We start from the raw sequence: 23,479 nt of genomic DNA on the forward strand, positions 1-23,479 counted from the left end.
AAAATCCAGGTTTGTGTATATTCACAGAGAAAGTCTGCTTGAGAGATCTGATTCTGATGCACCCTATTTGTTGTGCTCTTTCTTCATGTCTAAATTGTTTGGGTTTTTTTTCCTTCAGTAATATAGCTGTCATTAACTGGGATTAGATGCAGGGTCGTCGTGTGTTTGGTTTTTTTTTATTTATTTCATCTGGGATAAACCCTGTAAGAGTTAGCTGATTACGCGACCTCTGCCTTCTGCATGCTAGCTTTAATCGTAAGACAGATGTGTTAAGTTGCCAAAGAAAGTAATACACAGTAAACAATTCCCTTTATGTACATGAATTACAACTATATTCTTTACGAGAGTACTTGTTTGCTCCAAGTGAACAGCATCAGGTCTGTGGGTTTTGGATCGATGGGTGTGGTTCTTTGGTGTATCTGAAAGAAGCTTATGTGGTAATATCCGGATAGAAGATGGCTTTTAAGCTCTAATACATCATGGATCAGAGGAGCATCTGCACTGCCTGCCTGCTTCTGTGATTTGTTTCGTCCATCCAGTTTGTGATAGTCTTAGTGTGTTTTGGGAGGCTGAATTTTGTATTTGAATTGATTTTGTTTGTTTCGTGCTAACAGGAATGAACTATATTATACTGAGTTACCTTTTGGTAACAACATGCAAAGGTAAACTTTGCATTATCCTGTGTCTGGTTAAGTAAATCTGCTTCCAAAGAGAAGTTCTATTAAAGAAAGAATGCTGAGCTGTCTCTCCGTGACGATACTGAATTAACAAAAAAAAAGGGTAAATATATGACTATCTTCGCTGTTAGTGGATGCTGTGACTGAAGACTGGACCACAATACTTTAGGTGCAGTGCTCCTGAAGCTGAAGATACGTAGTCATGATTCCCAGCAAGATTTTAGTCTACCACAACCCTTCTGGGGGCATGCGTACAGAAACTTACAGAAGTCCTAGAAGGCGTAAAAAATCTCTTGGAGAATTGTTCCAAAATGGATATCGTGTCAAAGCTGGACATAATATCCCTGAAAAGGAAGAACAACATACTTTTCGAAACTCCTTGGTGTCTTGTTATAGGGTCGGCTCATACTGGGGTAAGGTCCAACTCTAAACTTTTTGTGCAGAACTGTAGTTTGTGATTCTGTCTCTGGTGCTAGTGTTATTCTTTTCTAAAAATATATCTAATTTTTCAACTGCAAAATAATGCTACAGGATTTCAGTTGCTTTATAGGAAAAAATCTCTAGTACCTCATTAAAGGGGGCCAGTATTCTTCTATAATCAAGTGTTCCAGTCTTTATTGAAGGATGGACATAATAATCTGCAATGGTGGAGTTACTAAGACATTATTTTTAATACTGCTGTCATTATTTTAACAGGTGTAAAAGTAAGTTAAAGAAATGTGCAGCAGAGATTTTTATTCACATGTGTTTGGTACAGCATTGTTTGAAAACAATTAGTATACAAGCTATGTACATTCTGAACTTGATGCAGTTTTGCTGTCCTGGTTCATAGGATATTGATTTTTTTCATGCTGTGGGCTATATTCCCTGCTTGTCCACTTGTCTAACAGGTGCAGGGAAGCGTATCAAAGTATTTTGGCTGTGTTGTTTCCAAGGAATGGTTGATTCTTTTCCTCCCATGCTATTTCTTCTTGTCTTGTTCTTTGAGCTTTCATTTTTAAACCTATCTACAGGGAGTGGAATCTCAGGTTGCTTTGTTCTGTTGTGTGAAGGCGTTCAGGATAGGATTAGTTTGTATCCTAAAAATTATCCCTCCATTATATGAATCTCAGAAAAGGTTCTCATTTCCTAAATATGGATTCTGTTTTTTTTCAGTCTTCAGTAAACCATATGGTCGTAATCAAATATAGGGTAGAAGTAGCCATTCATAGGTTTTATGAAGATATCATTTTGATGAATGGTTGAATGGTTTGTCAGGAGTAGAAATGGTATACAGAATCTCTGTGGACTGAATCCTTACATCAAGATATTGGATGTGCTATTGACAGAAAAAGCAACGTATAGTAATAAGAAAGGGATTATGTATCTTATTGATGAGAAATAATGTGATGATTGATGGTGTTCTGGTAGATTGACCTCTCATTTTGAATGAAAAAATATCCCAATTCCTGTTTCTATTTTTCAGAATCTCATTAATGAAAAATAGTTTTAGTTGTCGTGATTTCCTCCTCTTCCTCTTTACAGATTTAAAATTGTAAATTTCCTTTTTTGGGGGGGTTTGTAACCTATGGGTAATCCCGATTGTTGCTGTTTATTAATCCAGTGGGAAGCATAAATTCAGCCAAGAGTTTTAATTTTAATCTTGTGTAGATTCATAGTAAGTTATCTACTGAATAATTTAGGCCATTTTTAGTTTGACAAGTCTCATTGCAACATGGTTGTTGCTGTGAGGATTACTGTGTCATCAATTTACAGATGCATGTATGATTGCACACACACTTCACATATCAGTAAAACCAGCAGCTGAATGAAGTGCTGTGAGGACTTTTCCTCTGGGAATTATTCAGTTGATTCATCATCCCCTTGCTAAGTTCAAGGTGATATAAGTAATTATACATTTGGGGGCAAACTAATTTCATTTGAGTTTTATGCTTACAGTTTATTTTTAGCGGCAGCTTTTTGTAGTCTATGTGAAGAATAAGGCTGAAACTTCTGAATTAGCCCCAGTCTTTCAAAATGCTCACAATTTACTAGAAGGTCAAGCAGTCGATGCTGTTAAATATTTTAGAGTCAAACACATTCATTCAAAATCAGCACTCTTTCATAGTCAAGCATTAGAAATAACTATTCGAGAATGGGAAGTCCTCTGTTCTCCCTTGTTTCCCTTCAGCTAGTATTACTGGATGTTTCCAGTAGACCAGGCAAAGTCTTCATGTGATATAACCTACTGGGGAGCTATGGACACTGTTGCATCATACAGTCTAATTTCGCCCTACTGTGTAGAGTTGTTTTGGTTGTCCAGCTCTTTGTGATAATAGTGTTATGATGGTAAACACCGCAGGTGTAGTGGGTTTCACTCCAAAAGCAACAATACTCCTTATTTTTCTACTTCAGACATGCTTCTTCCCTGCTCAACTATAAGCCTTTTAGCCCTATTTGCAGACTGTCTGCCCTTCTCACCATGGTTTATACTAAGAATGATACTCCCAGTCTCTGCCTGTTTCCTCCTGATCCATGTTCTCCTTGACTCTGATATCAGTCAACGTCAAATGGATTTCAAAGTCTTCAGTTGGCTAAATTTTCTACTGAAGGGGATTGTAAAGCTCAGAATTGAACCAGTAGATTCATTACTAAATCCAGCACCCTAACACTCTGTCCCACTGAGGCAGATCGTACTCCTTGTTCAACACCTGTTGAGGAGCAGTGAACTAGCAGGGCAAACAGAAGTGTTTTCCTGTAATATTCATTTTGCTGATGAAATTTATGTGAGGGGATGCCTTTACATAGCTGGAAATAATATTATATTCCATTATATTGGAGGTCCTTTGAAGCAAAACTGACAATATAATTTTAATGGGCATTGAAAATATTTCAAATACATAATTTTTATAGGTTTCAAAGGTGTATTGTCATGAAGGGTTTTCCTAGTCTCTATTTCCTGTATATGCTGATTTACAAGAGGACTTCTTCGACTAATACAGAATATGTTTTATAATAAATACAAAAATTCAGTATTTTTAACATGACTGATGTTTCTGCAAAAGCTAATTGAATATAAACACATTGTCTATAAAATATGAAGAGGTCATCATACAGAATCATGGTAGTTTGTCTATGAAATTTTCAGTATCTCATCTAGAGAATCTGTCTTTTCTTAGTGCTTTTTTGGTAGTGCTTGATAAAGCTTATGCCTATCAAGAGGCTCTTACTAAATACCGCTTTCTTGCTAGGATGATGAAATGCACAGATTATTTGCAAGACAGGAAGTACAGAAAACCATATAAAATGACATGCGTGTAGGAACCAAATAACAGAACTGTTTGGGTCTTGAAAAGAGTAGAATAATGAAATGTTTGCCATCATGATAAGTAAAGCTATTATTTATATTTTATTTTTGGTATTCATATATGAACCACACAAAGCTGGTAGTACACTGAGGTTTCTGAAGATCAAAATTTGACCCTTTCTGTGTAAGGATTCCTTTAGCTATAAAGTACAGGCCCACAAATAATGTCCTTAACAAGATACAGAGGTTACAAGGTGATTGTAACCTTTTAAAATTAACCAGCATGTTTAATTTGTGGTTCAGGTAAGCAAGCAAACTCTCCACTTTTTTTAAAAATTTTTTTTTTTTTAATTTTTAAATTCTGTTCTCTGAAGGGAATTCTTTAAAATAGTGTAGGCTGTAGCAAATGTAGAACATAATCCATTATGATTTTCTTCTTCCACAAAAAGATATATTAAAGACATAGTCTTTGTGTTCTATAATTTCATATCTCAACTAAAACACATCTTGAAGTCTTTAAAACAGTGTAGGCTGTAGCAAATGTAGAACATAATTTATTATGATTTTCTTCTTCCACAAAAAAATATATCGAAGACATAGTCTTTGTGTTCTATAATTTCATATCTCAACTAAAATACATCTTGAAGCATTTTAAGAGTTTGGAGATAGAGATTTTGTTTTATTGCTAATTTTGGTTTTTCTCAGGCTTCTTTCTGAAACATTGCAATGGGTAACTTGAACATCTTGTTAGCTGCAGATGCAATGCAAAGTGTTTGAAAGGAAGGATTTTTCTCCCACTAGCCATTTTTCAAAAAAGTTCCTAGAGAGTTGAGTGAAGGAGATAGCTGAATGAACAAAGCTGAGGAAGTTTAGGGTTGCTAGTAAAGGTCCTCGCCATCACAGCCACATCTCTTTGGGTAGAAGTAGCAACTGTGGGACCTACTGCAAGTGGAGCGGAGGGACGTGTCTCTCAGTTTCAGCACTGTAATCCAAAATAATCATCCACTAATTGTAAATGGATCTGAAGTTTAGAATTATTGAGCGTCTTCTGTTGCTTTTCATCTAGATCTCCAAATCCAGTTTTCAAGTTGTAATTTATCTTCAGAATTCCCCACTGCCAGTAATTAAAAAGAAACTTTGTATCCATGTAATACACAGACAAGAGTAATTTTCTACTTTAAGGCTACTTATGAGCCTTAACAAAAGTAAAAGTTTTATTTAACAACTTCCCGAGAATACTGCAAGTAAAGCCATGATTTAAAGACATCTCACCACATGAATCTTTGCTCTTGAGGGGAATCTCTCAACTACACTGAGATGATGAAGGTTGTGACAGTGTTTATATGTTTGCTAGGACCAGTCTTTCCTTAAGTTTCTGGAAATAAAAAGTAGTTTATAGTACTAGAAGTGGGTAGAATAAATATCAATAAAGAGGAAGTATGAGAAGCAGCAGTTTTGGACCTAACTGTAGCAGTTGCAATACCATGTTACACAACTTTTATGTAACTCCTGGCTGTACTGTCTAATAAAAATTATCCTCAAAGCCTTATTTTAATTTTTATAAGCTGTGCATGTGTATAATACACAATGTACTTTTATTCATATGCCAAAGATCTGCAGCCAAATTATTTACTATCAGCATCAGTCTCTTTTAATAATTTAAGCCCTTAATCTTCTATAGCATTTTCTCTTGCACACACTCTGGGTCTGTCTCGCTGGCTTTGCAGTTGTCTGGAAATTGCTATTCATGCAATGATTGCAACACAAAAATGCTGTTTCTTTACACAAATAGTTATTTATTTAATAGTCAAAGTGTAACCTATTCCTGTAGTTATAGTCTGATGGAAAGAATTATAGTACATTTGTCATTTTTAGGAGAGAATGTGTCGTTCCTCTGTTGTCCTGCTTGAGTTTTTGGAAATTTGGCTGGAGATAAGGAGCATTATTATCATAAAAGATTTTACGTCATTAAGGTTTATCAATTTAATCAGGCATATACACCATCTACTTTATCCAGGTTATCAGATCTCTTGTCCATAATCTCTTATTTTTCACTAAGCAATGTGGGAGCTTGGGGGACAGAGGAGTTTCAGACCTGTGTGTGTTTTTGACCACCTGGAAGAGAAGGACATGTGCACTAGAACTACCAACAGAACATCAGGGAGGGTTTTTTTCCCCTAAGCTTTCAGGCTATGTGTCTTCTCCCATGGCTCCCTACATAAACTAAGGTTTTCTAGGAGGATAGTTCAACTATTAAGGAAATAAGTTTAAAACAATTTGAAAAAGACCTGGTAAGGATCTTGGAACCTTTAAATATGGAAGAACATTTCAAAGGTATTTGACATTTTGTATGCTACCTATGTTGATTTCATTGATCACTGTCATTGTAAGTAAAATGTTGTTATAATTTGAATTATTCTTTACTAGAGGTTTTTTTTTTTTTTTCCTTTTCTGCAGGTTTAAGATTTTTAAGAGCTCTTAGACTGATACAATTTTCAGAAATTTTGCAGTTTCTGAATATCCTTAAAACAAGGTAAGATCTTTTCTTACATACTGAGTTAGTTACATTAGTGACAGAACATAAATGGCTTAGGTTTGTGGTCATAGTAATATATTATTTTCTTTTCTGGAAAAAACCCCACTTGTTATGTGTTTTCTAAACCTCTTTCTGCTGATGAATAATTTATCAATGTCAGCTTCTTTTGACATGTGATCAGTAGAAGATTTTACTTCATGTGTTGTTACATTTGAAATATCTGAGCAAGACTGAGTGCTCATAAATTAAAAGCAGAATGAATTAGAGATCTGCAATGATAAAATATTGCTTCTTTCCATATTATGAGTCTGTATTATGGACTCACAATTCATTGAACAGAATACAGCTAAGTATTTTGAGGCATAATCATTACGGCTCTATTTCAGTTTTTTTGAACTGAGCATCCTTTTTCACATCAAAAACATATTAAAAATTAATTTTACACTCAGCTATCTTTATATTACGTTCATTGTAATTAGCTTTTCTTTCAAAGAATGTTTAAAATATTCCAAGTAACCTTCTGACTTTCACTGATTCTTCAGGCTATTAATACATGAAAGTTGTGGAGAAGGAGCACAACTTTAAACAAAAGATCACTTTGTTGAAGCAGGGGGAGAAGGAACCTTCCCATGCTTCACAGTTGAAAACACATTGCCTTTCATTGTTCCCTAAAATGCCCCAGCAGAAGTATTGAACCCAGCTTCCAATAATTACTGCAGTTTCCTTCTGAAATCCTTTGCTCTCTCCACCACTTGATGATGCATGTGTAAAGGCATTGTATGCAAGTAACTCCATTTATTTGCTATGTTAATTAGTAATGATGGGGAAATGGATCTTTGAGATTTGTACACACTCATGGTAAACAGCTGTTTCTTCAACACTTAACCTTGAAACTATTCTCTTTGCTGTAAATCTCTCACACTATCTGTCTTTAACCCTGTGACTGATAGGAATCCATTTTTTATTTTTTTTTAACAAAGAAATTAAAGAACCTGCAGTGAAAATGCAGTCCAGTAGCTTAGAATGCTGCCAGTGTGGTATAGAAGAGTAATTTGTGCAGGAGCTCAGAATATCCAATGAGTTTGCAGTTACACAGAACAACCTCACCCAAAGAAATGGAAAAGCCCCATAAACTCAAAGCATTTTGGATAAAAGCTAAAAGCCTGGGTGGATTTGTAAAATTCCAGATCCATAAATGAAGGGATACTGCATTAATCACATTCATTGTATTCAGAGCTGGCTTATTCAAGATTGACCTTGAAATTTGTCGTTTAAATAGCATTTATCTGGTGCAAAATTTACTCTTAGATTAGATATCATAATTTCTGTGATTGTTCATATGGATGCCCAAATATCTGTAAAACCCAAATATTGATTATTAGAAAGCCCGTAAAGCAGAGCTTCCTTGTATGATTGTTTTTGACTAGAGGCATTTTAATGTCCTTGGCATTAATAACAAGTAACTACTGACAAGAAACTGCTAGCGTAAAAATGGCACTGCTGTGGTTTTAGTATTTGGTGTGATTAGAGAAGAAATTCTGTCCTTTTCCTTTTTCTCCCACTAAAGAAAAAGATTTAGTCTCACTTGTAATTTACTCCTGAAATTAGTGACTGAGATGTGAGGATTAAAGGAACATATATTATTTACACAATGAGCAGAGGGACCTTTCCAAATACTGGAATCCAAAGAAAGAAGCTAAACAATGCAAACATAGAGGCAGTAAGAAGACTAGCAAAGTAGTGTGGGAGTGCTAGATAATTATTAGATTATCTGAAAAATTATTAATTATATTTTAAAAGAACCAATAAGGCAAAGCAAAAATTTGCTGCTGCAGATTAAAAGTACTCTGCCAAGGATCTATTTGTTTACTTAATTTAAAATAAAATGTATTTTACTCAATATTCTTTCTTTCTGTGTTTTGTGAAATAGAATGAATTGTGTGGTGTTAGCTGAAGATTTCTTTCCTTCACTGTTTTCTAATATTTTTCAACAAAACTACAGAGGCTTAGGCAGGGCTCACAGTGAGGGATTTTGCACAGATGTTGGAAAGAGCTTAAAGAGCAGGAAAATGTTTGTGACTAATCCTTCATCTATATTTAGACTCTGGCAGAAACACAGGAGTATTTCAGAGAGGAGAGATAAGGTACAATGTTTAATAAATCTGCAAAAATAAAATGTACCAAACAAGTAATTTAAGTGGTTATTTTTAATGACTACTGTCATTTACTTGTATTATGGTAATATGTGGAGACCAACTGACACTTTGTTGTATCAGGCTCCCCTTCTGTTCTAAGTTCAGGTGAAGGATGATATTTAGCCTTTCATAACAGAGCTTTGCAAAGTAAACAAAATGATTTCTGTCCTTTTGTTTAATCCAGGAACCTGTTGTTTAGGGTCCTGTGCTATGACTGGACGTTATCACCAACAAAATATGAACCTTAATCAACCATACCTTAAGAAAGAGAGAAATAGGGAATATGTGTTGATGTAGGTGACAGCTAATTAATTGCAGAACTGCTGGTATATTATCTTATTTTTGAGTGCAGTATTCATTACAGCATCTGTCATATTACCCAATTCTATTTCTTTCCTACTAGCCACAGTTACCCACTTCACTAACTGTAAGTCTTAATTAATGGAGCTAGTCAGGTTAATATTCCATGGTAGCCACAGTTGCCCACTTCACTAACTGTAACTCTTAATGGAGCTAGTCAGGTTAATATTCCATGTTAATTTCTCAATTTTGTTTATAAAATAATGCATTTTTTTATTATCCTTAAAGTAGTTATAAACAGAAATATTAAATAATTCTATTGCAAAACTACTACTACCAACACTGATAGTGAATTTTTCCCAATTTTTATTCTTTTTTAATGTATTGCTTTAGGAATAACAGTGATTTTGCTAAGGCATTATTCTTTCTTAGAAATGTTTTCAAAAATAAGGGAGAGCTATTTCAAATACAGTTCCATGAATGGGGAAGATTATTTAGACACAGAAATACATGGGCTTCAGTTCCCTGTGTATTTATTGAATATCCCTCTTAGCTTTTAAAATCATAGTGGTTTTTGTAAGAAGAGAGTGAGCATGTCTTCCGTAAGCTTTTAAGTATGGTATTTTCCTGCTGAACTGAGGTCTTTGCATCAAAGTAACTTCTGTCTACAATAGGGAACATACTACTCAGTGGGAATAAAGAGAGTTTGCAGAGTTTGGACTCACGTGGATGTGAAGTAAGAAATATGCTAGCTCTGTATGAATTTCTACAAAGTCCATAGAAGTTCATGCAAGCACAATAATATGGAAATTACTTAGGACTTTACACAGAAAGTGTGTACCTACGTTATTTAATTTGGATTTTTTTTTTTTTTTTTTTTTTGTTATTTAATTTGGAATTTTTTTTTTATTTTTTTTTTCACAAAAATAGCATGACATTTACAGATTCCAATAGTTCATTAATCGTTTGCTATAACTGTAGGGAAATAGTTTTGCTCTGTGCTCATGTACTCAAATGTTAACACTTGGTGACCATGCAACAAAAACATCCTTTACTGTTAATTTTAAATCTTCCATGGTTCTGGGGTCAAAAGCATAATGAATATAGAAGAAGCATACAAGCTAATGAAAACTGAAATAATTTAAGAACCATCAGTCCATTCTATGTGTAAGTGCAGTGTTCAGCAGCTAAAGTCAAGTGCCTTTGCTCAGCTTAATCATTTGACCTGCGTGGATGTATCCTAGGGAAGTAGAATATTTTCATGGAAATAATTGTTGAGGTGTGTATAGCAATGAAAAATGAGAAGGTGAGTGTACCAAGAGGCAACCAAATTATTTGTGGAAAAGCATTATTTATTTCTATTGGTTTGTTTATGAGTACAGATGTAGCTGAGGTTTCCATTTTTCATTCTGCTCTTAAATGCGTTGGAAATTTTCTTTCAAGCTATCTAAATTGTGCAAATGTGAAGTCTGGAAAGACAAAATAATACATATTTTGCAGAGGCTTTTAAGTTTTTTTTCAGGGAACCTGCACCTCTTCAGAAATAATCATCAGACTTTTTCAGTCTAAACTATGCAGTTGTATACAGGTACATATTAAAAATACATGATAAATTCCAGTCTAAGTTTCGATTTATTGTTGGGTTTTGTTTATTTTCAGTAACTCCATCAAGCTAGTGAATCTGTGCTCTATATTTATCAGCACGTGGCTGACAGCAGCTGGGTTCATACATTTGGTAAGTATATTTGAAAATACTTCATTGACTTTTTCTCGTGGATTGTATGTTCTGTGGGCTACTTTATTACCTGACATTGCCTTGCTGTGGGTAATACCTTAACGTATCTATAGAGTACAGTAAAAAAAGACATCACAGCTTCCCGAGTTTTAGGCTTCTACTCAAAACTGATTCTGAATAGTAAGTAATAAATCATTAACCTCAGCTATAAAATATGAGACTTGAACTGATGCAACTTCTTGAATAATTACAATTTACCAGTAGGTGGCAATGTTCCCTAAATAACTACCAGAGTGCTTCCTGGAAGGGGTTGGCAAAGCTGAATTGGGAAATGAGGTCCTGGCAAATCAATGGTTGTGCCAGAAAAAAAGCAGTTTTGTGTTTCCACGAGAATTAATGCCATTGCTAACATTCCGGTTAGAAATTTTTTACAGATTATTTCCTTCTAGTTTTAAATTTCACCTTTTTTGCTGGAGCTTTCAGACACTGATAACATAGGGGTTTTGTAATAGATTTTTATTCCACACTTAACAATACCTGAAAAATATAAGACAGTATAGAAGTACATATGAGTTCATAAATGTGAATATACATATGTATGGTAGGTATATATCAATTGTGTATTTTTAACATTTTGAATCAATAGCTTTTACTGTTTTTTTTTGGTAACTATAATTAAATATGGTTAAGTATTTGTCCTTCAAGTACATTTTATGATCAATTTAGGAAGATTTCAAGGTGCTAATAGTAGTAAGTTATTCACCAATGGTTTTGGACTAATATTAGAATGTAATGATATTGATGTTATTCCAGAGCAATTTAATTGATTTCACTTGAAATACCTTGAGCTGCATCCAGCTCTATAAGATTAAATTCAGAATGTTTATCTTTTCGTTATACCAGATAGTAATTTAATTTTCACTCTTACCAAGATGCACCAAATTTTGGATGTTTTCATTTATGATATGCTTTGCATTCATAGATGACCACATAGTTACACTCTTTTAGGCAAATGCATAGAAACATTACCCTTTTATGGTTTTGAAACAAAAACAAAAGAGCTTTTTTTAATTACATCAGGAGGGAGAGAATGCTATCTTCTAGGACGTGGATTTTGGTGGTTTTTTATATATATCATATATCAATAATATATCATAGCATATATCAGTAATTTGTGGTACAACTCTATTAATTCATTATATGTTTTCTTGTACATTTTAGGTGGAGAACTCAGGGGATCCATGGGAAAATTTCCAAAATAATCAACCGCTAACATATTGGGAATGTGTTTATTTACTGATGGTTACAATGTCCACTGTTGGCTATGGAGATGTTTATGCAAAAACAACCCTTGGTCGCCTTTTCATGGTCTTCTTCATCCTTGGGGGATTGGTAAAACCTCTATTATTACTATTATTATTATTACTATGGCTACCTTAATACTTGATCCTGTGTATCTCAGTGCTGTAATTAGAGAGATAATATATCTGGTTTCATGAATTAAAATTAATTATAAAACTTTTAAATATGTTTAATACACCCTTTTATTTTTTGTATAGTTAAATATTTTAGCAGAGCTTGTTAAATTAGTCCACTTTAGTAGAGTCAGAATTTTTCTAATCTATTTAAATAAGTAATGCATGTGAATACATGAAGTGCCTTAATATTTCAACTTATAATGTTATTTGTAGTCCTTTACTTTTTAGTGACTGACTGTAGTGAATTTTTTTGAGGCTGCTATTGATACTTAAAGACACTTTGCGGTTTCAGATGTCCTACCCACCCTTCTGTGTTCCTTCCCAGAATTCCAACAAACACTGTGGCTTTGGACGGCCTTAAAGAGCAGCTTGCCTGATCCAGATGATGGCAAACCACATTCTCTTTAATTTCAAACATCCTTTCATGTCATGTAGCACAATTTTAACTCACAGTTTATCACATGGCCATAACCAGTGTGCTTTTGTATCACCAAATTCTTGTGTTTGTCCTGAATGTGCATAGCACCAAATTTACTAATACTTATGTCAACTTTTCTATTATTTATCAGTGCTAGTAATATTATAGAACCTGTTGCAATGTTATTCTAAAACATCAAGGTTTATTTTAATACTTAACACTGTGCAAGGTAAGTGCTTTATGGATGACTCACAAAATATATTGTGCACATACATATGTATGTATATCGTTACTTTATTCTCATATATTGATTTCATATATACATTCATCTTAAAGGTGATATGTATATAACTAATGTAATGAATGCCATATATGAGACACACAGATACATATATATGAGTATAGATATGAACATAAATATATGCATTCCCATCTATGTTTATTTCCATATGAAGGCAAAGACCATGTCAACTGGCAGTAGCTCTTTGAAGTATCCAGCCACAAGGAAGATGTTTGTTGGACAAAACATGGCAGAACAGTTTTTATTTTCTCCTCAAAACCTTTTTTTCTATCACGTGTTATTCCAATCCTTTTAAAAACATGAACTTTTGGAAAACTTTTTTTTGGGAGCGGGGAGGGTGATATTTTTGTTTCTTGACAGGGGGAATAACCCCTGAGTCCATCTTGTTTTTTGTCTTCTTTGGAATCCTAATCATGGGGGAAAAAAGACTGTCTTTTAAAATAGAGATGTAACAGTAATGATAATACTTGTTTTTGTTTTTTGCAGTGGAACTTGGATAGGTTTTTTCCCCTCCCCTCTTCAGGAAGAATTAGACATAACTGTATTTTATGATTAGATACAAGTTTGAATTAATTTTGTTCTTGTTTTGTTTTGTGTGCCTATTTTTCCTCTTTTGACCATTTTCTTAATTTATAATGTATGCATCTTCTCCAAGACCAACTTTTGCATTGAGCCCTCTTGTTTTGTTTGATAAGAACTTTTACATTTTTAAAATTTTCTTTTTAAACAACTTCATAGATCTAATTCTTTTGCATTTTCAGATCTTAAAGATATAAATCTTCTGAAAATATTCATCATCCCCCTTTCTTTGGCCTCTCTTTTTAGTCTTTTCTTCTGTCTCCTATCTTCTTCTTAGGCCATGTTTGCCAGCTACGTCCCTGAAATCATAGAGTTAATAGGAAACCGCAAGAAATATGGTGGTTCCTATAGTGCGGTTAGTGGAAGAAAGTAAGTATCCCAAGAGGCTCTGCTGCCTCTGCTGCAGTAGAACACTCTCTGCATGCCATTTTCTTTTTTTTTTGTGTTTTTGTTTCATGCATGTAGGCAATGTTTGCTCGCTACGTGCCAGAAATTGCTGCTCTCATCCTTAATCGGAAGAAATACGGCGGGACTTTTAACTCAACCAGAGGCAGAAAGTAAGTCAAAAAAGACCAGGTGTGGTTGTGTGACTTTAAAGAGCCCCTGAAGGTGGTAATAGCTGACTCACAGCTTACAAGGCTGTGTTCCTTGACATCAGATGTTACCACTGGAGAGTCGTCACACTATAATTAGAGACCTGGGCTATGCTATGGTACAAGTCACAACATTTTGTCCCTACTGCAAGAGAACCCGGATACCCCTAGGACTACACTGATATACCTTGTAAAAAATGCAGCTGTTCCATATACAGTTAGCTTCTGAAACAGGGTTGACTTGTCACTTCACAGTTTTGGGCATCAGATTACCATAAGGTCATCTCTTAACTAAGTGACAAAGATAATTCACATGATTGTCAAACAATTCAGTTCTGTAGAAAACTTGGGTTTACTGGAATGCAAAATACGAGATTTATGTCAATCCAGTTATTCCATTAGACTGACTATGCCAGAAGTATGTTAGTGCTGTTTCTCATAGTCCAAACAGCAGATTTGGATCTCATCCAGCTCCTATTGATTTCATATGAATATTGCAAATGCTTGTGATTTTGGGATCTATGACCAGGGATATTAAAGTGATTCTCTTCCACATGCTGTCTAAAGCCTATCTTAAGAGGAGCAAATGGTACCATTAGTATCAATATATTATGGAAAAACCCAAACCTGTAAAAAACTTTTACCTGGTAGCAAAAGTTAAATTTTACCTCATTGCATTTCTATTGAAAGCCTGCTTGTTTTCTTGACCAGGTTAAAACCAGCTCTTTCTGGCATTCCCAGCACCTAGACCTGCTGGGTTATAGCCTTTAACGAACTAGATGTACTTGGCGATGTGGTAGTTTCTCCTCTATATCATCGTTAGTGTTGCCATCTTTTGTTTCATTACATATCATTGTGACATTCACTGGTAGAGATACATTTGCCCTAAAAGACTAGCCCTATAGAATCCCTACTATATAACATAGAAGGTACTGCAAGAAACACATCTAATTAAGTGTTCCTCTCCTTAAAGAGGATATGCTTTTTTACTTGATTCTTTTAAATTCATCACTCATGCATCATTTTATAAATGTGGATTATGGTTTTATCAGGTTGTTTCTCCTCTCTGTGGAGCAGAAAGACTGTAAATGGCCAACAGAGATAATTCTAGAGTACTGTTCTACATCACGGGGTGGATAAATCAAAGGTTTCTTTCTTTAGTTATAATATATGCTACTGTATGGTCAATAATACTCAAACAACTAGATGATGCAATTGAAAACTTCAATACCTTCATTTTTTGAGATACCCTCAAATGTCTAAATTTTTTTGTTAGTATAAACACTAACACTGGAAACTTGCATTGCAAGTCGCTTACACATATTAATAAAATGCCTTAATTTATTTCTAAGATGGAGTAGTATCATTACTTTCCCAAAATGTTTATTTGTGACAGAGTCCTACTCATTTTCATACTTGTATTTATACTTAGTTTCTCAAAGACATAAGTTTTTCAAACACAGAACTTACACCTCGTTTTTTTGAGGCTCCACAGGAGTTATAGCAGAGGGAAATATAGCTTAAAACTATTTTACGTACAGAATTTTAGTCACTCCCCTTCTACATTGTCACTAGTACCCAGCATTGCTCAGATGTCTCTAAACTTGGACCTGATCTTCAGTCAGAACCCCGCATCCTGGAAAACTCAACTCCAGATTACAGGCTTCTGCTAGCTTTGGGGCGTGCTTCATTTTATTTTTTCACCTTTTCTTTTTGTCTTTATTTATACGCACTATCTGTTTGTTTTTAGCTCATTCTGTTAGTGCTTTCTCTGCTGTTCTCTACTGCTCATATAACTTGTTGTTTGAAACTCAACTCTATCATCAGCATACAAACTGTTCGATTTACTTTATGCATTGTTTTCTGGTTCGATTATTAATTACTAAGTAGTTTAAAGACGTCCTTTGCTCATGTGGGTCTTTCATCAGAGAATCTGAGCTTGGGAACTGCACAGTAAAAAGCCATTAGCACCCCTTGTTTGATGTTGCTTTTGCAGTCAGCAGAACAAGATTGATGAAATGTTATGTTTGGCCAAAATTTAAGTTTTCATTTGGAATTCAGTGTTGAGAGAATGGGTTGTCAGAACCAATAAGTTTTCCTTTGTTTGAGATATGGGCATGTGGTAGTAATTAGCAATATAAGAACTTTAGTTGAGCAACCAAACATAGATTCTGGCAGCAAACATAATGAGAAACTACAGTTGTTCTATTCCTAACATCAGAAAGTTTCCAGATAAAATAAAATGTGTGTGCAAAATGAGAGCAGCTAAATTTTGTTGCAATATGTAGTTTCATCTCTTAAAATAGCAAATGTGTATACTTTTTAACTTTCACCAAAATAGATAAATATATAGAATCTGCTTTGTAGCACTTATATATATATGTTTATACATGTTTCTTATGAACTATGTCTGTGGAATAACATGCTTCTATATGACTATTAGACATTAAGTTGGGAAATAATAATTAATGTATGATTCTGTATGTTTTGAGGATTGCACTGCGTGGCTTTACTATTAAGGAGAGCCTTGCTATACAATTGTAACTATTGAAACAGCCAGAATGTAAACATGAAAACTCCACTTACTAAAAAAGAATAACCAACACGCCAGCACGTTTAATCTCACATTTCATTTTGCTTTTTAGCCAATAAAAGCCCCAAAGAACTCATAAACTATAGAGGAATCATTTTGCATAATAAATAAGCTTTCTTCTCTCTTAGATGAGACACATACATACAGAGTTTGGAAACAGAAGTAGTTTGCAGGCAGTATGCAATTATCACTGGTTAAATTTACTAGATACTAGGTAGTTTTGTTACAAAAGCCCACTGGGATTTTTAAATTTTAAATTTAATTTATAATCTCTGCTTTGTAATACATTCCTGTAATGAGACGTCTCAGAGAACGCGAAGCAGGAATTTAATTATAGTCTTTGAGTAAAGTTTCAACTGTTATATAAAGAACAGTACTCACTGTTTCATCAATAGGTCCATACCAAATGGGACTGAGACCAAACACACACATTTAATGACACAAAGGGTAATGACTTTGTCACAGTTGCAACCTAGTGCAAAAAAAAAAATAAATAAAAAATTAAAAGTTACCGAAAAAGGTAACAATCCTTGTCTTGAATTTCAGATGTGTAAGCAATGAGATCTGCTCTGTAGGTGCTGAGATTAGTGCTAAACAGCTGTTTTGCAACTGTTTACAGATCAGTTCATCAGAAAACTAATTTTTATACTATGTGTCCTGATACACCAGAATCAGGTGGTCAGTAGACAAGAAAAAAATGGACTTCTCAGTTTAGTTACAACTAACAAACAATTGCTTCTTGCTATAGTCGCCACTAAATACAGATGACAGAGAAAACCAGACTGTAGTTACAAAAGCAGAAGATTGTTGATATTAAATATATCACACCTAAAATGTAACTGGGAAATAAAATTCAGGCATGAGAAGCAATCAGTCCTACGTAGTTTTTCTATTCTTCCACATAGGCAATTCAGTGATTACTGTTTCTCCTTCCTTTGCATTTCCCTGGATGAATTCTGTATCACACAGGTTTATATTGTGGCAAATACTTTTTGCAAAGCAGGTATCGCAGGTAACATTCTTTACATATTAGCCAACATTCTACTGACACCTGTAGAAGTAGGTAACAGTGTAACTTACTTTCTCTGAAGAACAGTTGGCAAGTTTTTATTATTAATAAACTAGTAATTTCCTGAGTGAGTTTTTTGTGAGATTTAATAGTCAAGTTTATGCTTTCTGAATACTTTTAAAATGCAAAATAGACAAATTTATAATGAAGGTTAACTCTTATTAATTGCTTCATCACCAAGAATTATGTCATCACACTGAAAAAAATCTGCAATATTATATAGGAATATGTCACTAAAACATTGCAAAACTTTATAGATCACTATGAAATAACTAGTGAAAACATATACTTGAAAGCAGTTATTTTCATGTAATTTCATAAATTCAAGTAGTAACAAACTGGTATCATTATGAACAGAAAAAGTAGTTTGTAATGAAAAAATACCAGATACAAATACTATACATAAAAGCTAGGTGTAAAATGTAGTTGGGTGGAGAAGGAAAAAAACCCTGACCTTTTATTACAGTATTATAAAAAGTCTATAGATTAGATTTTAGTTTAGAAAATCATATAATTTTATATATATAAGCAGGGGAAATTTTATTCTTTTTTATTTGTTTGACTATTTCATAATGATATGTATGATATAACATGATGAAATATATATGTAATCAAATGATCTATAGCTTGAGTATACTGATATTTCCTCTTAGCCATTTTTCTTAATAATATTGGTAATAGCGGCTGGTTCCCTACATCATATCTACATTTATGTCTTTTCTTTTTAAGGCTTTCAATTTGACTTTGTTTAGGCTCTTTCTGTAACTTATCTGTAGAACTCATGGCTTAGTATTCAAGGGATCATTTTAAAGTGATATTTTTTGAAGTGAAGTAGCATAGAAGAATTAAAAGATATCTGCCACTCTATCGCCATAGCTGAGATACTAATTTTTTTAGAATGTACCAAAAAGCCTACAGGTTAGTTTATGCATGAGTACCTCATGCAGTGAGGAAGATGCAGTGATCACTTTGTCTTTGGATGATTTTCTGATGTGCTCCAACTAACCTCTTAACTATAAAGCGTACGCTTTAAGTCTTATGAGACACAGGTTTTCTTCAAGAAATTACTGGGTTTAGATAGGTAGAGTTCTGCTGTTGTACTCTTTTTGTGGTATTTGGAACTTACATATTGAGTCCTAGCCAAAATGGGACTTTCAAGAATATGTGTGTTATTTCTTTTAAGCCCTCCCCTCCCCCCTGCCAAAACCATCAAGGTTTATTTATTTATTTATAATGTTCATATTGCTCAGGTCCGGTCTGAGATTTAGTTAAAGATCCAAATTTCTTTTACCTCTACTAATTTATAATTAATCTTTTTTTCTGCATCTACTTGAGGATCAAGATTGGTTTTATTCAGTTATTTCATTTCTGTATTCATGTGTTCATATGATCAAACTGGATTTTAATTCTGTGAAATATTTTCCAGTTGAAGACATGACGATATTGTAAATCAGCCTGTGCAAAGCTCTAGAAAGCATATGGAAAGAACATTTGTAAACTGATGGACTGAAAGAGAGACTGCATAACTTAATGATTTTTTTCAGTCTTTCCTCTACAATGAATTAACTTTTAATTCCATGAACTAAATTCTTTTTGCCTTTTTTGAAACTGTTGTCAAATCCAATTGAAACTCTTTATAAGAGCAGCAAACAGAACATGGCTTCACATGAATAGATATTGGCAGAGAGAGGAATTATTATTATTTTATATACAGGTATGTGTATATATAACTTGCTTATCTTGTCCCAATAGTAAATATTTATGCTAAAATTTGTTAAATATTCAAAAGATTAAAAAAAAAAAAATCCAGGGGCATTACCATAGTTAATATATAAGATTAAAAATTGCATTTTAATTAAATCATAGTTCTTTACTGAATAAGCCAGTAAAACCTCCTGTTTCTCTTCTCTCATGATCTCCGATGCTTCCCAGAGATTTCTTCAGATTTCTTAAATTTACAAGCCATAAATTAGCAAATCATCAAGATATCAACAGGAAGAATCATCTGTTAGAAATTCCTTCCAGAAGGAAACATGGGATTCAATAACTAAACTTCACAGAGGAAAATAAAAACTGAAGACAGATAGATATGGTAAACAGAAAGACAAACAGATAATTGAAGTTGACAGGCCATCTTGCACTCATTAGACATTTGAATTTGATTAAAAATTAGAAAAAAAAATTTAGGGCTTATCCAAATACTTTGGCAAAAGTCCATTTGCTGCAGTAATGAGAGGCATAGCTCCAAAGAAAGTGACATTAGATTATTATATTAAATAATTTGATACAATATGTAAGATATTATTTTCCAGTGGGATGAGAATGTAATAAGAGAATGTGACATGGATTACATTATGATCCCCAGGGGTGTCTCTATTTCCCATCTGCTAGCCATTCTTCTAATCCCACTGAAGTCTCACTTAGTGATAAAGAAAATTTGATGAGTGTTAAATAGTCTGACAGATAGAACTAATAGGACAAACTTCCCCCCCCAATTTTGCATGCTTATTAAACTATATCCATTCTTAAGAAAGCAAGAAAGGAAATGTGGCAAGTGACATCTAGCAATATTATGACTTATATGTGTATTCTAGGTCTCAAATCGTGTTCCATTCCTACAATAACAGCACTAATTTTATATTTCTAGTTAAAACTATGAAAATTTCAACTTTTCCTTCTCTCTGCCTAAACTTTAAAAAAACTTTTGGGTTTGGCATCAGAACAGCAGTTTTGCCGTTCAAATTTTGATCCAAGAAGGACTGAATGTGGTTTTATAAGATCTGCTGATATACCATATTCTACAAAATATACAGATCATTACTTCAACTGTGGATGTTCCAAGGACTGCAATGTTAGGTGACAGAAGTGGGTAATTTATCAGCAAGTTTTAGTGATTTTTTGTTTCCACTGAGATTCTGTTGCAGAAAATTTTGGGGTGATTTCTATGGAGAGAAATGCACTGGCTCTGGTCATAAATGAAATGCTCGAGATCTTAAAGACTTTGCTAACTTCTGTATTGCTTACAAAGGATTTAGTTAGTTTTTGACTCAGCATTTAAAAAATGCATAAGGCAATTTGAAAATGACTAATGGTGGGAAGATAGAAAGCAACTTATTTAAGGGAAAATGTTTTCAATTATTTCAAAAGTAATAACAGGCTGTCTTGTGTGTGTGATGTCTGCTGCACAAAATAGGAGGAGGAAGGAACCCCAGGGTTTGGAGGGATTAGAACAGTAGATCAAGATCTGTTTGCAACAAAGATGCTAATGCTGGAGATGTGGTTTAGTCCTGCATTTTACTGTAAACTTTCTGGTATGGACACCTTTGCATGCCATAGCATTTAACAGTTTTTACTTCTATTTATACTAAACTAGTAATAGAATCAAAGGATGGTTTGGGTTGGAAGGGACCTTAAAGATCATGTGGTTTCAACACTCCTGCCACGGGCAGGGACACCTCCCACTAGACCAAGTCACATTTCTTATGGTGATATAGCTGTGCAGTGTCTAAATGTTGTGGTATTTTATATGAAAGCAGAAATATGCCAGGTAATGTTGCCATCAAGGTTGAATGAAAGGATGAATATTCATCATCTAAGCTACGGTGGAAGCCTCTTAAATAATCCACACTATGGCAGAAACAAATCACTGTGTTTTCTTCTTTTTATTGCAGTTTGAGGTGTGCATGAAGCAAATGATATTAACTTGTATTTCTTAACTTGCTTTATAGATGAGCATCGTGCAATTCCTTAGACATAAAAATGTAAGATAAACTCATTTAGCTGTAACTGAGCAAGTAAGTTGAAATAAAAGAAAGCAGCTCACAATGAATCACTTATGATAGCATGCTGTTGCAAAGCAGACTTAGATGCAAGCTGATATACAGTTTAAATGAAGGAGTGGGTTATTTAGTCAAGATTGAAGTGTCTGAAATGCACTCTATTGGCTTGTTCTCTAGTCGAAATCTCACCTAGGTGGGCATAAAATATTTGAGAACCCGTGTAAGTGAATTCTTCTGTACTATTTATATGTGCTTCAGAAAAAATTTCTGTGACACGACCAATATTCACAAGCAAGATTGAAACCTGGGTTTGTGTAAGTGCGCTTGATATAGCTTCATAGCTGTAATAATTCACAACAAATTAGGGCCTTGTGTGTGACTGCATGTTTGTCACACATGACCAATTTTATGCTTAAGGGAAGTTGAATGGTTCCTTCTTGATTCTTAATTTTACATACTTATATTTGTCACAAAGTAAATGAATATCTGCATCAGAGGTAACTTGCAAACACCTGACTAATGATTTCCCATTTATATTAATCTGATGTATGATCCAGTGCTGTTCCACTGACTGAACTGTGTACCATATACTGAATGTAGCTCTTTGAGTGTTTTCTCCTCTTAACTAATTCCTTTTTCTTTACTCACAATATAAGAGAGATTCCAAAGAGCATTGAACCTATTGGCAAGAACAGATAGTTTCTGTCAGAATTAATCACAGCAGCCTCGGTACAGGCTGCGTGAGTTCACTCTGGTTCCTAAATAGTTGGCAGCTGAAGCTATCAGGTCCAATTTACAGAAATTAGAGGTACCTCAGACATGTTCTCACATACTGCAGTCACATCTCCAGTTGTAGTGTATTCATGTTCTTTTATACATTTAATGCTGATACATATTTGAAAGTCAGTGCTGTTGGCTTCTCAGTAAGTTCAACACTTTTGAAATTTTTAATCCTCCAGGAGTAAAGAGAATAATGAAAATCTGCTTTTTAAAAACTGTTGAAGGAGAATAAATATTAAAATAAAGTGGCTGAGTTGTTACATACTTAACAGACAACTTGCTATATTTTTGACATCTCTCCTTTGTACTAGAATAATTCTGGAGCCTGATACAAGAATCAGAGTGAGAAAATAGAGAGCTTATAGTGGAATTTTTTTAAAAAAATATCATGTCTTGATTTCAGAGCTCTGTGTTCACAAATATGAATGACTAATGCAAAAAGGCAAGTTTGGGAGTAACACTTTTTAGTTACCTGTTAGAGGTATTTTTTAAAAACCAACCTGATCTGTCTTTTTTTGGTCCATAAGTGTCTGCTCTGGATGAGTGGTTCTCAGTTTTGCTTTTGTCATATATGCAACACGTAAGAGAATTTTTTAAAACATTTAAAGTATTATAACATTGTTCTGGTTCACTATACGCATTGGCTAAATAAGTGGTCTTGGGTTCAAGTCTTCTGTGAAAAAAAAAAAAAAGAAATCATGACAGTGCAGCACCTATTTCTCTGTCTGTATTAATTTGAGAGCAGAGTTTATATTAAAATAAAGCATGTTTTTAACCAAATGAGAGAGACACACAAATGCATAATGATTTTGCGTAATTGAACTGAATTGATAGAATCTTGAATTATGTTAGGTACATCATAAAAAGCACAAGCAGCTAGAAATGTATTGTAAACTGATATATTTAAAGACTGCATACCACTAATAGATAAACAGGAAGACCGTATGTATAGTCTCTGTTGGCATTTATTGACTTTTCCTAATAAGAAAAAGCAACTGAGACTTATCCTTTCTTGAGGAAAACCAGTTAGACTGTACAAGAACCTGTTTGCTTCAAGCAGAGCAGCCTGCTACTGGTAAACAAAGAAAGAATTGAGATGGTTGATAGAGGAAGGCATGATCAGAACGCTAAGCAGAAAGACCATAAAGAGATTTGAGCAT

The 23,479-nt window shown here is 34.0% G+C and overlaps 1 protein-coding gene across 24 annotated transcripts in view; it reads left to right on the forward strand.

The window, feature by feature from the left end:
- The window catches only part of KCNMA1 (potassium channel, calcium activated large conductance subfamily M alpha, member 1), a 495,287-nt gene that overhangs the window by 327,626 nt on the left and 144,182 nt on the right, over positions 1 to 23,479 (forward strand). For all 24 annotated transcript variants that reach the window (XM_014956257.1, XM_014956277.1, XM_014956274.1 and 21 more), the window contains 4 exons: positions 6,421 to 6,496; positions 10,654 to 10,729; positions 11,951 to 12,121; positions 13,783 to 13,874. In XM_014956257.1, the coding sequence (XP_014811743.1) occupies positions 6,421 to 6,496; positions 10,654 to 10,729; positions 11,951 to 12,121; positions 13,783 to 13,874 (415 nt within the window). The remainder of the gene's footprint in view (positions 1 to 6,420; positions 6,497 to 10,653; positions 10,730 to 11,950; positions 12,122 to 13,782; positions 13,875 to 23,479) is intronic.

Source organism: Calidris pugnax, unplaced genomic scaffold (assembly GCF_001431845.1).
Source record: "Calidris pugnax isolate Ruff unplaced genomic scaffold, ASM143184v1 scaffold196, whole genome shotgun sequence".
Taxonomy (NCBI): domain Eukaryota; kingdom Metazoa; phylum Chordata; class Aves; order Charadriiformes; family Scolopacidae; genus Calidris; species Calidris pugnax.